Source organism: Aethina tumida, chromosome 4 (assembly GCF_024364675.1).
Source record: "Aethina tumida isolate Nest 87 chromosome 4, icAetTumi1.1, whole genome shotgun sequence".
Taxonomy (NCBI): domain Eukaryota; kingdom Metazoa; phylum Arthropoda; class Insecta; order Coleoptera; family Nitidulidae; genus Aethina; species Aethina tumida.
In genome coordinates this window covers 25047052-25064031 of record NC_065438.1, presented here as the reverse complement: position 1 = coordinate 25064031, position 16980 = coordinate 25047052, and the positions used below count along the sequence as shown (strand labels likewise).

At 24.4% G+C, this 16980-nt stretch overlaps 1 protein-coding gene across 1 annotated transcript in view; it reads left to right on the top strand.

The window, feature by feature from the left end:
* Positions 1-16980, top strand: part of LOC109606710 (calcitonin receptor-like) — a 69298-nt gene continuing 52318 nt past the window's right edge. Inside the window, exon 1 of the mRNA XM_049966429.1 lies at positions 1-131. Coding sequence (XP_049822386.1) covers positions 103-131 — 29 coding nt within the window. The 5' untranslated portion in view covers positions 1-102. The remainder of the gene's footprint in view (positions 132-16980) is intronic.

Sequence of the window (16980 nt, the reverse complement as noted above, 5' to 3'; positions counted from 1 at the left end):
GTTTGTTAATAAACTTAACTAACTATATTTAATGGGTTACCAGGATTTTGCGATGGTAGCGACTGAAATTAAATAGTGGGCTTTAAATAGTGTGAAACAAAAATGGAATTTGACGACTACAATTCTTCCGAGTAAGTCTTTGTATAATAAAAAATTAATATTATTATACTGAGAACTGAATGAATGAAACATATTCTATATTCCAAATGATTTATTAATATTTTATTACATATTTTCAATGTTTTATTCCTAGTGTAAATACTTTAAATAAATTATTAAATTTATTTTATCACATTATATACACTTTTAAGAATATTTTAACTTAATAATAAAATAATTCATAAATGTATTAATATATAAATAAATAGAATAATTTATGTATTTATACTTTTAAATGTAAATAGTTTATTTAAACAAAATTAATTAAAAAATGACTTAATTAAAATCAATAAAATTATACCAATCAGTTTTTTCATTTTATGTTTAAAGAAATTTTAAATTTAGTAAAATTCTGATTTTTTAATGTGATATAATTTAGTTTAATATATTTGGAAATATTACGAAATAAAGATGATGAAAAACGAAATATTCAGCCTATAACTAATAAACTATTTCGTTTAAAATAGCTATCAAAACACTATAAAATTATTAATTAATTGCCTTTTGTATTTTAATTTAAATATTATAATATAACAAAATGTAATTAAAATAGTCATTTTCAAATTAAAATGAGTTTTTTAAATAATGTTTATGTTGTTGGAAATATTTTTTAATATTATTATAATTATCTACATACTGTTGATTTTTAATAATAATTATTAAAAAACTTATTGAAACTGAGATAAACTTTTAGAGGTTTGTTTAGAACAAACACTTAGTTAAAAAGTACTGAAAAATTTTAATTAATTCTATTTATCAAATAAAAATTATTTTTTTCTAAATAAAAGAATGAAACTATTATTTAGTAAAATTTTGATTTTTCATATTAATCTTATATTATATTATGTTACATTTTTTAATGTTTTAATATTATACGATTAGTGTATACTAAACTAATAGTTTTATTGGCTTAAAATAAATAAGTTTTTTTAGAAAACAAAATGCATTGAATAATATTAATAATATATGGTTCATTCTACTTTTTATAAATATTACAACATAAAAATTGTTAAGATAATTTATATATTTATAATTTGATAGTATGGTAAATGTTAAATATAATTAATTAAAAATGATTTAATTAAAATTAATAAAAATATTCCAATTATTAGTATTTTTGTGAATATTTTGAAATTAAAGATGATTAAAAGTGATATATTTACGTTCAGTGTATAAAAACTAATGAGTTATTTCGTTAAAAGAAATAATAAAATTTGATAATATAACAGTATAAAATTATTTAAATTTATAATTGCTATTATTATAACCTTTTACATTTTAAATTAAAGATTATATTATAACAAAATAAAATATTTCAAATTAAAATATGCTTTTAAAATAAAATTATATTATATATATAATATTATGAATAATAATAAAAATTATTATATAATTAACTTTTAAATGACATTTAATAGATTTATCAGTATATTAACTTTTGTAGGTTTGTTTAGAACAAACAATTAAATAAAATCTGCTGAAATAAATTAATGGTTCTATTTTACAACTAAATCATATATTATACGAAAGTTATTATTCTTTTTAATGTTATAATATTATACATTCAATAAATAATAAATTAATACATTTTTTTTGGTGTAAAATAAACAAATTTTTTAGAAAACAAATTATATTGAAGAATATTATTAAATATATTTTATTCTACTCTTTATAAATATTTTTATGTTTATAATTTTTTAAGTAAATAGTTAAACAAAATTAATTAAAATACGTTTAAGAACCATTAAATTATTCCAAAAAAAAATAAGTTACTTTTTATTTTTTATTTAATTTATATTAAAATGTATCAATTTTTTTAAATTTAAATATCATCTTTTCTTCAAGTAAATTAGTAAATAATTTTTATTATACTAATCTCAACAAATTCTTTTTAATATTACAATGCATAGTTTATATATTTTATAAATATAATTTTAATCTAAAAATTAATATGTTTATATAATATTAATTTTAGTTTAATTCATATTTAAATGTTTCAGTTTACTTAAAATTGAATATCCTATTTTTTTTTAAACAAATTATTAAATAATTTTTACTATACTATATTCTACACATATTTCTATGTGTATAATATAATATGACATTATTATTATTATTGCCATTTCTGTTTTATATTGCATATTAAAATAATATACTTTAAATATTTTTTCATTCTACCTAATTTTAAAATATAATATAATTTATTGAAACCATGATCAACTTTTTAATCTTAAAACAAACATGTAAATAATAACTACTAAAAGATTTCAATTATATAATTGTTGTAAATAATGAAAAGGACTATTTTATTAAAATAATGGGTATCCCTTTAGCCTCGTTGATAACATTTACTTTAATTCTTAAGAAAAAATATCGAATCACATAAATTCAAAAGATTATACTTTTATTCTTCTTGTTCCCTCTTGATATGTTTGAATTGTCCAGAATATTTATGTGATGCTTCGAATCGGATTTATTTATGGTATATGGTATTTTACACATTCTGAAAATTTATTAAATACCATTGTCTGTTATATTTTACTCCATTGTATGAATCCCTCTGGAATAACAAATGCCAAAATGTTACTTTTTATTATTCATTACACAAATTTTAATGTGTTAATATTTTTACGGATTTGTTTTAAAACATAAAATCAACAATCCAAATCGTAAAAGACATAATTAAAATTTTTTGCTTACGAACCTAATTTAAAGGTTTATTTTTTAACAAATTAACCCAAGCCAATAAACCAGATTGTCTAAAAAAAACAAATTAACTGTTGGCTGCAAATAAACTTAATTAAAAGATTTTTTTTATAAATTAACACATTGTTGACTTCACAACGAGAATGCGAATACGAATTTAAATATTTTAATTGCAAATATTTTGTTATCTATTGTATTTAATAATCTATTATTAAATTTATTATCTATACTATTACGACGTATATACAGATATTACACTGTGAGAAATACCACAAAAATTATATTTTAATTTTAAAATTCCATCCATTATTATTTGGTTATAAAGTACCGGGAAAATATTTATGCAATAAATTTTTATTAATATTAAATTGTAACATTTTTGTACTATATATTATTTAAAAGCTTTTCTATGCTTTTCTGAATATGCCAATTAATTCGTTCCTACATTGCAGTTAAAATATTTTTTTGTTTGAAATATTTTCAAGTGCTGTGAAACGTGTAAATTTGCTTTACGAGTTCAAAAATCAGCTTAAGCAATAGAAGCGGCACGTCGTATTCGCAATATGTTTAGAGAAGACGTCGTGAGTGGATCGCTTTCGTTTTTGTCGGTTTAAAAGCTGCAATAAATGTATAAAAAATGAATAATGTCAAGGTCGGCCTGAAATATGTATCAACGAAGAGATTAAGTTATATTTCGTGCAAAATCTTGTACAATATTTCTCGAAATTGGCCACTCATTAAACTATGATAAATCAATAATTAGAGAGGGGCTTAAATGTAAGTAATTTCACCGAAAAGTTGGACAAATATATGCCACATAAATTAAATGAGGATTACAAAATTGGGCGTTAGACAATTGCTAATTCTCTTCTTGCATGCAACGCAAATGAGAATTTTATTGATCGTATTATTACTTACAGTGAAAAATGGGTTGATTACGATAACTTTCGGAAATCTGGACAACTGTGAAGTTGGTGGCACTGTTTTAATCTAGAAAAGATTCGAAAAAAGGGCAACTTACTGCTCACAAACTGACCAAGTTCATGAAAAAATTACTCAGAGAAGAGCTTCTTTAGTCAATACAAATAGCATCTAACTTCATCATGTTAGAACAAGACCACATATCGAATTAGAGACTTAGAAAGTTTTACTTCATTTCACATGTCCATATTTCCTTGCAACTATTATTAATATTTGTTATTGCTTTTTAATTGAATTCTTAATTTAATTTTTCCGTAATAAATGATTATGAAATCTAAAAATAATTTATATAGTAATAATATACTAAAATAAAAGTGTACTATAAGATTATTCGACATTTGCAAAATATTCTACTAGTTTTAAATATTTATTTAATAAAATGTTAATATTAAAAAGTTAGTTATGAATATTAAAGGTGAGTTTTATATTTGCTTCAAGCTAAATCTATGCTAATTGGCATATACATTCACAGGCGTTAATTATTTATGAAGTTACTGAATGAAGCCTAGGAGATTTTTTAAATCTGTTTTATAAGTATTATACTGCTTAAGATATTATGAGCGAATACTTCATTTTATTTGCTGAAAATAGTTTGTCTAAATGGAGAGAAATATTTATTACGTGTTTTATATCACATACAATGGTTGAAAAAAGTATGGAATATTTTTAAAAATTGGATTTTTATTCCCTGTGGTTTTTCATATATGTTATAATGGTGTTAAACAAATTCGCCAGTTTGTGTTTACCGTCCGGTATATTGTATTGCCGCTCAATGTTTTTAAATTTTTACATTTTCATAACAAACAAGTTTACTTTTCACTTCAATTTGGGAAAAGAGTAGCTGAATTTTGTGAAAGTGGTGCAGCGCAGTATAACGTGATAAAAACATTAAATGTTACAAAGGCTGTTTCGAACATTTTGAGTAAATTCAGCACTCTAGGTGGTATTGAAAATTGACGCAAAACAGGACGTCTACGAAAAACTACTCCCAAAATAGACAAAATTAGAAAATGGCGCTTCCTTAAAAATCCTCGAAATAATCATGGACTCTTCTTTGGAGTGATGAAAGTAAATTTATTTTGTTTGAGTCGGACTTTAGAACATTTGTGAGGCAACCAGTGGAGCAGCGATACCATTTTAAACATAAAATTCCTACGGCTTAATATGGAGGTGATGGCATTGTAGTTTGGGGATGCTTTTCTCGATCGTTGGACTCTTGATTTAAGTGGAGGGTAAAATAGATCAGTTTCAATATCCATGTATCCATTTGCCGAGAAAGCGATGCCACTTCGTTGTATATTTCAACAAGATAACGATCACAAATACACGTAAAAAATTATTAAAGAGTCTCTGTCCCCCAATCTAAATCCTATTGAGCACCTTTGGGAAGTATTAGAGCGCCTCATTTGAACAAAAACATCAAAAACAAACAATGAACATTTTCAAACTATACAGGAGCAGTGGCAACAAATTCCTGTTGACACATTGCAGACTGATATACTCTATGACTAAATGGTGCTAATCAGTGATAGAAGCCAAAAGTTACGCCATAAATATGTTAAAATATTTAAGTTATTGTTAATTTTTTACGAATATTAACGACATATTCCATACTTTTTTCAAGATCAAATTAGTTTTTTATTACAGAAAAAATGAAAACCTGTAAATATAATTGTTTATTAGATAGAACTTTAGAACAGCAAATTAGATTTGTTCAGATTTGCAACAGAAGAAAACATTAAGTAACATTTGTAACAAGTAAATAAATATTCCAAACTTTTTTCCAAGAAAATGTAAAAATCGTAGAGAGAATAAGAATTAGTTTTTATTAAACAAATCATTTCATAATTAAATATATGTATATAAAAATGTTTAGACAGATTAAAAATAAATAAAATTAAATTTACATATGATATAAAATTTTTAGTAACCAATCAATTTCAACGCGTTGGCAGTTTTCATTTTAAAATGTTACGTGTTCTCATTTAAATTTAAAGATTTATTTTAAAAAAATGTAAATTTTAATCAATATATTGATTATTTAAAAATCTTTTAAACATTAAATAAGAATTAGAATTCAATTAAAATTAATTACATAAATAGGAGAATTTCCAATAATTGGTTATGGTAAATTAAAACTTTGAAACATTTTTTACTTACTTATTGACTGGCTTTGTTGTTTATATTTTAAACAAGATATCTCTACATCTTTCTACAATATAATTATTTAGATTTATTCAACATATCTCTACGTGATACGAAAATTAATAACACACATATACAATTTGATTAAATTTCTGTGTTATATTTACATGTAATAATCTGCATATCAAAGATACATTACATTTACATTAATATTTGGAGCTACGAATCCGCTCTATATACATAAACAATTTCATTCGACAGTCAAATGAAATTTAAATTCTTATTATTATCAATTATTTACAGCCTACAAATTTTCCAATCTTAATTTAGATTTAATTAAAAGGCTACAATGCTAGTAATTTCTTAATCTAAACTCGTAAAATCTATTAAGAAACTTGAGGTGTATTTAATGATTAAGATTAAACAATGTATCAACAATCGAGCTCCTAAAAGTAATTTAATGCTATATTTAATTTAATTGAATAATACTGGTCATTTTATAATCAAAGTTGGTAGTAACACGAATGAATGGTGTCAGTGTTGTAACATTCGTAATATAGTTAATTTAAACAGAGATTTTAAAAGTATCACATATATACGCTATCACTCATATATAGGGCAACTTCAGAAATTTTCATTTGTTTTGATAACAGTGTACATTTAAATATCCAAGTTTCGGAAGTAGAGCAACTATATTATAACATAAAACAACCTTATGTATATTTAGCCTTCCTTTATTTAGTTAGTCTACTATCATATATATTATTTTTAATAACTTTAGTAGTTTTTCAATATAATCGTTTGATATTTCTTTCCACCGATTTTGCATGTGTTTTCTGATCAAGTTTATCCCAAAGGTTTTCAATTCGATTGATGTCTGGGCTTAGTGCTGGCCAAGACATTACACTTATTACATGAGAAGTAAAAATTTTTTTTAACCAACTTAGACGTGTCTATCGGATCGTTATCGAGCTGGAAGGTTCACCTTAAACTCATGTTATCTTCAGCAAATGGAAGCATGTGATTCTCCAGAATGTCACGATAAACGAAATGACGCATTATCAATGTCAAATCCAGAAAAACATACCCAAATCATAACGCAACCTCCACCCTGCTTCACAGTAGGTCTAGTGTATTTAGGATAATACCTTAATACGTTAATTTGTCAACAGATTTGAATAATTGGAACCAACTTTCATCGAAATACAAAATTATTTTCCATTTCCCATCTATTCAGTTTACATGTTCTCTTGCAAAAAGTAGTTTAGTTGATCAATATTTTGCAGAAATGAAGGGCTCCTTTTAGTCTTCGTTTTATAGTACTCACCGACATACTGCCTTCGTTTATTTATTGATTTATATGGCTTCTGTTAGTCTCGTGTTTTCTACCACTTTTGGGAACTCCTCCTGTTAAAACTGGAAATCGTCTTCGAAATGATTTATTTGTTTAAATTTATATCGCACTGCAATTTCACACTGCTTTTCACCACTACGGAACATTTTTACAATTTGTTGTTTAATTTGTATCGATAAATGGATACCTTTAAGTGTTTTTAGCTTTAAGAAATGATGTTGAATAAATTATAATATCAATATTATTTCCAACAGAAAACAAGATATAAAATATTAAAGCTTGTAACAAACCTTACTCTACAAAAGCTGTTCACAGCTGCACTAGTTTCTTACAGATTTTTTTAACTAGTTTTCCGTTGAAATTTTATTAGAAATAGAGTTATTATTTAGAAGGGCATATCTGGTTAAACAATTTTGGATAAGTTATGAATCATCCTGTATATACTACGAAAGTTACAGCTCTTAATACTAATATTAAGAGGTGTCGCATCGTAAATTTTAATTTCCCGTTTAAATAACACGGGAACGGTGTTCTCTTGGATATTGAATTTTTTAACTCTCGTTAGAGATAACATTTCAAAATGATCAAAACAGATTTTTATAGAAAATTTAACGCTCTACAGTTTTTTGATATATTCATTTTTTCAAAAGTTATTTAACATTAAAGTTGGATTGATTTAAAATTTTGACAGTGTTATTTTACTGCTTAAAATTAAACATTTTACAAAAAAAAATTGATTGTTTATTATAATCAATATTTTATATTATATACTAATATATGGTACACTAACAAACTTTTACTACAATTTGGCAATTTTTTTCTGTATTCACTTATAACTAGCAATAAATATTGTAATTGCTCTTCATTTTTCGTGAAACACTTATTGTATTGTTCAATCAATGCAACACCACGCTCCGCCACATCATTTACGACCGTTAATTTCGTAAAAAATTGCACACATTCTTCAAAACTTTCATCACTAGCCCAAGAATTAACTTCTTTATCAATGTAAAAAATTGCCAAATTGTAGTAAAAGTCTGTTAGTGTAACGATATATACTTCTTTGATTATAATAAACAATCAATTTTTTTTAGTAAAAATCAATTTATTTAAATAAAATGTGTAATTTTAAGCAGTAAAATAACATTTATTTAATAAAATTTTTAGTTTTCTGCAGATAACTTATGATCTGTAAAAAATATGAAAAACTTTTTTGGAGATAAAATATAGGAAATTGAATTCTCTACAAAAAATGTCATATAAAATTTTTCCATAAAGTTGATGGTTGCGTCAGAAAACGAGAAAAATGTCAAAATTTTAAATCAATACATCTTTAATCTTAAATAACTTTTGAAAAAATGGATATATCAAAAAACTGTAAGAGACATTTTTTGTAGAGAGTTAAATTTTCTATAAAAATCTGTTTTGATCATTTTGAAATATTATTTCTAACGAGAGTTAAAAAATTTCAAAATCCAAGTGATCACCGTTCCCGTGTTATTTAAACGGGAAATTAAAATTTACGATGCGACACCTCTTAATATTAATATTAAGAGCTGTAACTTTCACAGTATTTTTTTTTACCATTTCCAACAAGATTTTCGATATAAATAAGAAAAAAAAAATTGTCGAATAATTTGAAACAGTCTAATATATATATGACAAACATATTTTAATTATTTTCTGTTTGACTGGATAATATCACTTGACAAGTCAATTTTCCACTGATATAATATAATCCAATCACAATTATTATTCACAACTCCTATAAAGGTATAAAATGTTGTCATTACCGTACAATTTAACCAATTATAATTCCAATGAACAATTGTTGAACAAACCAATTCGTTTTTATTTACTTGCGATTATAAACCTAAATTGATGATGCGTGAAATAAACAGTGTTTACTGGTTCGTCATAATTAGAAATTGACATGCAAACAAAAAGTAGCTTAATTAAATTTTTGCATGGGTGAAATAATAGTTTTCAGGTCGTTATGTCTATTTCACGCTATTTAATTAGTTGTGTTGTGCATCAATATTGAAACATTCATCTCTAGTTTGAGCATAATAGTTATTAAATAATCCTTCTGGTACGTAAATTGGGTATGTTCAACTTCTTTTCGAAACTCTCCTGTAAAACTTTGAAATGTTAATGTTCATTATTATTGTTGGTTATTATGACGTCGGTCTTTCAATTACACTTTAATTTTCGTGAAAGTTTAATGACTTAGAAACGGCAGTTTTAACAATTACTTTTGTTCACAGTTGTTTCAGGCGTAATGGGCATAAAAAATTAAAATTAATTCAACTGGATTATGATAAAATTTAATGGGGAGGGTAGCATTACAGGCATTTTTAATATAATACAAGAAGTAGTATCTTTTTGTTAAAAAAGAAAAGGATTCAAGTATTTTAATGTACAACTAATATACTAAATACAATTTGTGTCCCAAAATATTTACTTTACCAATAATTATTATAAATACCTTTTTTTTAACAATTTGAATGGAACGAACTTTAATTTTATAATAAATTAAAAAAAAAAATACTTTTGTTAAAGATCATAAGATTTTATTCAATTATTATATTTAAATACACTGCAATATTTTATTATAAAATTATAATTAGTAAAAAAAGAAATAGTTTTTCTGTATTATTTTATTCAAATATAAAATTTATTACATTCAAATACATTTTATATTTCCTAACTACTTTTTAAATATACAAAATTGAACAAATATATGAATAACATTATTCTTTTATTTGACAACCACTTATTTCACTTGAGATGAAGATTAAACGTATATTAGTTTTGTTTAGAATTTGTGAGAAAAAAGTTTATTTTAATTTTCTTGAGATGAACCATTTTTAAGATAAAATAAATAATATATATTAAATTAATAGTTAACAGTTATAGCATAATAAATTAAAAATTCAAAAAAAAAAAATTAAAATACATAATCAAAAATTAAAATGTCTTTTCTAAAGTTTAAAATTATTCAAAAATTTTACTTATTTTGTACACTTATATTTAAATATAAACATTATAACATTCATATGCTCTTTGTGTTTAAATAAATATTTATACATTTTACATTCAAATACAAATTATGTTTTTTAATTATTAATATACAAATTAATATCAGAAATAAATTGTATTTGATTAATTATTTTTAATTTTACAAAATTGATCTACAATTTAAACAACATATTTTATTTGATAACCGTTTACTTTTTTGAGATGCAATTTATGTTAGGATAAAACATATATTATGAAAAGTAAAAATTATGTTTATTAGAATTTGGGTGAAAGAAGTTTATTATACTTATCTTGAGATTAACCTTTTTTTTCTAAGATAAAACGAAAATTAGGAAAAATATATATGTTAGAATTTTTTAGAAAAAAGCTTATTATTGAGATAATAATATTGTAAAATAGGTAGAATTCAAAATGTAAATAATTAAAATATATAAATATTCTGAAACATCTTAATATAAAGTTTAAATTTATTCAAAAATATTACTTATTTTATACTCTTACATTCAAATAGAAAATTTTATTGCAATAAAATACAACTTGTGTTTCCTAATTAATAATTTACAAATTACAGATTATGAATAAATTCAATATATTATTTTTTTATTTAACAGATACTTACTTAAATCTACTTTAAATGGGCCTTTATTTTAAGATAAAACAAATATTGGGAATAAATCGAAATACATAATCAAAAAATTAAAATATTTAAATACACTGAAGTGTCTTATTTTAAAGTTTAAAGTTATTCAAAATATTACTTATTCTATACACTTACAATTAAATAGAAACAATTCATTACATTCATATACTGTTTGTGTTTAAATAAATATTTATACATTTTATTAACTATTTCTAATTATGCAAATTTGAATAACATCATTTTTATTTTATTTGATATATATTTATTTCAGATAAAATTTATTTAAAAGAAAAAAAAATATTAGAAAAAATATATTAATCGAAATACATAATTAAAAAATTACAATGTCTGACATACCTTTTGCTAAACTTTAAAATTTTTCAAAAATATTACTTATCCTATATGCTAATATTTTAACAGAATTATAACATTCAGATAGCTCCTCTGTTTTCTAATTAATAATTCACAAATAAATTCTATTTTATAAACTATTTTTAATTATACAAACAATTGAACCTTGAATGTTTATTTTATTTGACACGTACAAGAAATTTTGTTTTAATATAAAACAAATATTAGGAAAAATATTATGTTTGTTAGAGCTTGTGAGAAAACAGCTTATATTTTAAATAAAAATTACAGTTACAGTATTATAAAATAAATAATTAGACTAAAATCGAAATACGTAATATAAAAATTTAATGAATAAACATTTTAATCTAAAGTTTAAAATTATTCAAAAATGTTACTTATTTCATACACTACTTTAAAATACAATTTGTGATTCCTAATTAATAATTTTCAGAAAATATATTCCAAAATTAAACTCAAATTTGAACGACTTATTATCTTTTATTTTAATTGACAAACATACTCATCGGGCAGTACCGCTCCACAAGCCAGTGGTGGTGGGAAGCCAACGGATCAAACTGCAAGTCCAATCCTCACTCAGGAAGGTCCTTGGACCTTCCTCAGATTGGACTTGTTCTTCCGGACCCAGTTGTCAGGGGGCTGGCATCTTTGTCAGTCCCGTCTTCTGGTTTAATTCACCCGTATATGTCAAATATACGCCCTTTTCCCCCATATGTGCAATCACATATGTTAAACATTTGGTCATGATCTCCGGATCGGCACCCGGAGAGGGGTTTACACTTTCCCCTCTCTGTCCCAAAAAAAAAAAAAATTGACAAACATTATCTTACTTGAGAAGAACATCGAATTTTAAATAAAACAAAGATAAAAAATATATGTTGGTTGAAGAATCTGTGTCCACAATTTATTATTTTTTTTTTTAATGAATATATTTACTAGCAATTATAGCATTATCTTTAATCTTTTTAATTATGCTGAATTATATGAAAATGTGAACAACATATTATTTTTATTTTTTGATAATTTGATAAACATTTATTTGAGAAAAACTTTTACCATAAGATAAAAAATATATGTTATGTTAGAATAGAAGAATAGAATCTTATTCCTGATTACAGTGACTATATCATAGTAAAATAATTTTTTAGAGAGAAGCCAAAGAAGAAAATTATAAAATAGTAAAAAAAATAAAAAAAATAAATACATATACATAGTACAGTACTTTTTTATTTAAAACATTTTACCAGGCCCGCCATTTTTAATTACAAATTAATTAATAAGTCTGGCTTTCTGTTTGGAACACATCTCAACTTCAGTTACCACACTTCACCACATGTCTTCTTGTCGTCTCATTTATTTAACCCGTACATAACCTAATTTCAGAAGCCTGTAACTTCACGCATTTTCAAAAAACTTCTGACTTCGGAACATAAAACATGTCTGAGACAGACGAGTGTACATAAAAGTAATAAAGCGAAACTGAACCTTTTGTTATCTGTTTGATTCACTTCAATTAGTAAAGTTGTTGCGCCTTCTCTTATTCTGTGGCGTTAGCGTTTAAGGAGGGCTTAACTTGAATTATGCCGAATGAAGACATGACATTCAAACAGTTTAGAAAAGGGGAAGTTTAATTAACACGTGCGGTATGGAGAGTTTAAATTAATTTACTGGTAAAAAATGTGCGCCTTTATTGACACTGCAACAGGCGAAATGATCAAGTTATATTGATTTAGAGGAAGCCGGAATTTATTTGACCACATATGCTTGTATGCACAAAGTGAAGTAGTACATTAGTACATACATTTGTCTGAGGAAATGTGGTTTAATTAGTATGTTTCTAACTACACTCGTTCACTAATCAAGACATTTAGGTAATTAAATATTTGTTGTGAAACTTTCTGGTATGAACTGACAGTGTTAAAATTAAAACTACAATTTTTGTTTATACATACAATGTCGGTCACATGTAGCAAATTTGGAATTTTTTGTTTGTCCCGATAAAAGTGTATGTTTTATCCATATTGTCAGTGATCAGGTATGTTAGATGACAACAATACGACAATATAATTGTTTATTAGTGGATTTAGTTAGGTGTTTATTAATATTTGACAAAAAATTATGGGTCAAAAGTAGAACACCTATAAAATAAAACCTTATGTACTTTTAGCCTTTTTTATTTACAATAGTATTTAGTAACATATCTATTATTACTATTAATTATTTATAAACACCTTTTTCAGTAGCTTTTCAATTCGATATTTCTTTTCAATGATTCTGATTTTTTTCAATGTACTTTTAAATTTGATAGTCTTTTTGCATTTTCGGATCAATTTAATTCCAAAGGTTTTCAATTGAATTGTATTGGGCTTTGTGCTGGCCAAAACATTATACGTACTCCTTAAGAGGCGAACCATTCTTTAACTAACTAAAGTGTGTTTCGGATCGTTATCCTGCTGAAAGGTTCACATAAACTTTTGATATCTTCTACAAATGGAAGCATGTAATTCTGCAGAATGTCACGATCTTAACCAGCCAAACTCAAAAAAACATCCCCAAACCATAACGGCTCTTCCATCATGCTTCAAAATAGGTCTAATGTATGTAGGAATATATCTTTCATGAATTCGTCTTTTCACACATGAAATGTCATCAGATTTGAATAATTGGAACCGACTTTTATCGGAAAACAAAATTGTTTTCCATTACCTTTCTTTCTAGTACACATTTTTTCTTGCAAAATGTAGACTCACTGCACTATTTTTTGTAGAAATGAAGGTCTTCTTTGCTGACTTTCTACCATAGAAACCAACTTCTTTTAATCTTCGACACACTGGCTTCATTTTTTTTCTTCTAGTTTTGGAATCTCTTTCCAGAGTTTTCCTTCTATTAAAATCGGACACCTCTAGACATTTTTAACTTTAATGTATATACTTATAGATCCCGCTCGAAATGAAAACTGATGATGTTTTTTATTGTTTTAGATATGAGTGATTTTTTGTCGAAATAACTTAACTGAACTTAATGACAGGGAGCTGCAAACTATAAATCAGTAGATTAAATAGTACTATTATATATTTACATTTTGATTCAAGATTTATTTGAATTAATTTGAGACGAAGTAGGTAAACCTAAAATTTTCGCCAAAAAATATGTTTATGTTATATTTAATTATGTGTCCAATAGCATTGTATTTTTTTCAATTTCAATAAATATTCATAGATTTTCCTTAAAACTGCATCCTTAATTATTAGTATTCTATAGTTTTGTAGAATTTGTGTAAAATAATAGTACTGAAGTCCAGTTCCAAATATCTTTATTTATTTTAATAAATTATATGATTGTAGATCTAATTTACCACAGGATATATTTAAATAATTTATTTAAGTGAATGTAATTGTTAATAATTATCTTTTATTACACGTTTACAGTTACTTACACATCACTAATTATAAAAGACAATAATAATACACTTTTTCTTACAATGTAGATGTAAGAAAACTGAGAAATCATTTCATTTGCATTTCATTTAATTTTTTGATAATTAATAAATTTTGTCAGATCAGAAGTAAATAAATACTTAAAAATATTATAAAAAAAATTGATCAACATTCGTAATTATAAAACAAACGACTATTTTAAGCAATAAACTGAAAATATCCTTTGATTAATAAAATCGATAGAGATAACAATAAAATCTAAATTCTTTAGCGCAGCAACGAAGAATTTAATTATAAAATACCTCAAGATAAAGTATTAGAGTATAAATAATCTCCTAGTCTCCTTTATTTTAATTTTAGGTAGTTTATGGCACATCATCCACTCAAAAGGATTCACTTGGCCCTTTGAATCTACTTTTACATTATCAAACATTTAAAAATTCATCTTAATTGTTTGTCAATTAAGAGCATGAATGAATAGTATGATCATTATTAACAATAAATTTTGTGCTAATATTAAAATAATCTTTAACTTTAAACATGACTTCTAAAGCTCAATAAAAGTGGAAAATTATATTTCATTTAGAACTTCCACAAAGTGGCAAAGCATGTCGAAGTCATAACTAAAACTTTCCTTAACCTCAAGCACCTAATGTGAAAATTTAAATACTAATTTTAAGTATGATTATTCGTACTTTCCTAATTATATTTTTCCACTGAAATTTCCACCACTATGTTGTCTAAATATGAGAGTATTTTTTTTCTTTTGTACATATATTTTCACAAGTTGGAGTAATTTATTTAAAATATTGTTTACCTTGTAACTACTAAATTTTATTTTTGTTCATATATAGAATATTATAAAATTTATGAATTATACATGCAGATTTAATATGTAACACATGAAGATTAAAGAGTTATTTATAATAACTCTCTGCAAGCCAAACAACCCATGAAACAAGCTTAGTAAAACTTTTCTCGGCTTACAAATAGTAGCTACTAGTTTAAAATAAATCTGGTCGTAAATCTCAATTTAATTTTCGATATAACGAGATCGAATAAAGTTTACAACAAAATTTAAACAAGGAAATCAGTATTTTTTTTTAAATGTAGTTTTCCCAAGGATTTACATACATATTTCGATTTGAAAATATTACTGAATGATGATCACGCACTTTTTGGCATTGAATATTCTCATTATTTTGGTACTCGGTCTTTTCGCTTTTCTTCCGCACAAACAACTCATCAAAATAATGGACGAAAGGATTAATGTTGGCTCATGACGTCGCTGATTTATGATGGGTTACGGCATTCATCGATAAATTAAAATTAAATTATCCACACCATATTGATTTATTTACACAAAATTACCCCCTGGTAACTAATAATTGAATTTATTTATTATGGTTAATATAAATAGTGGATTTTTAATAAGTGTTTGTCAACAACAACATTGTTGTGTAATTTATTTTATTTTTCAACATGTCTTTTAGTTCAATGCTCTTAATCCAACATTTCTTGGTCTGTTGTATTTCCTTCTAAAAATGTCATTACTCCAATCCTTCAAAGTAAGTATTCGTTTCAACCGTGACTTCTTCATTAAATCCATGGAAGCATAGCACATATTCTACGTGTATGTTTATTGTCTTACCACTCATCTTTCGGAGAGCTTTTTTATATCCAAATGAGTTGTTTATATTCCGTACACCTTCGCGTGAAGTTCACCTAAGATTTATACTCCGCCTTTTATTTGAATAGTTTTATTAAATCGTGTTTCGATTCTTTTAAGTTAATAGAACTTGTACAATTATAACACAAAATAAATGTTTTAGATAAACACTAAATAAAATTAGCCAAGGTTAATTTTCTAAAATATGCTTAGTGGCTCCAAACTTTACTAATTAGTTTTAGTAGTTTTAAGGAAGGTAACCGGGGCATGTTATTATAAAATTGCCGGGAGAAGATTAGAAGTCTAATCTAACCGAATTTAATTACCTTCTTGTTTATTCTGTTAAGACTTTACGGTTGTTAAGGCAATATTTTGATATCAAATGTGCTTTAAACCATTTATTAATTTTCAAATCTACAAATAACGAATATATTATATATGCAATATTGTGATATATTTTTTTTTCATCCTAGTA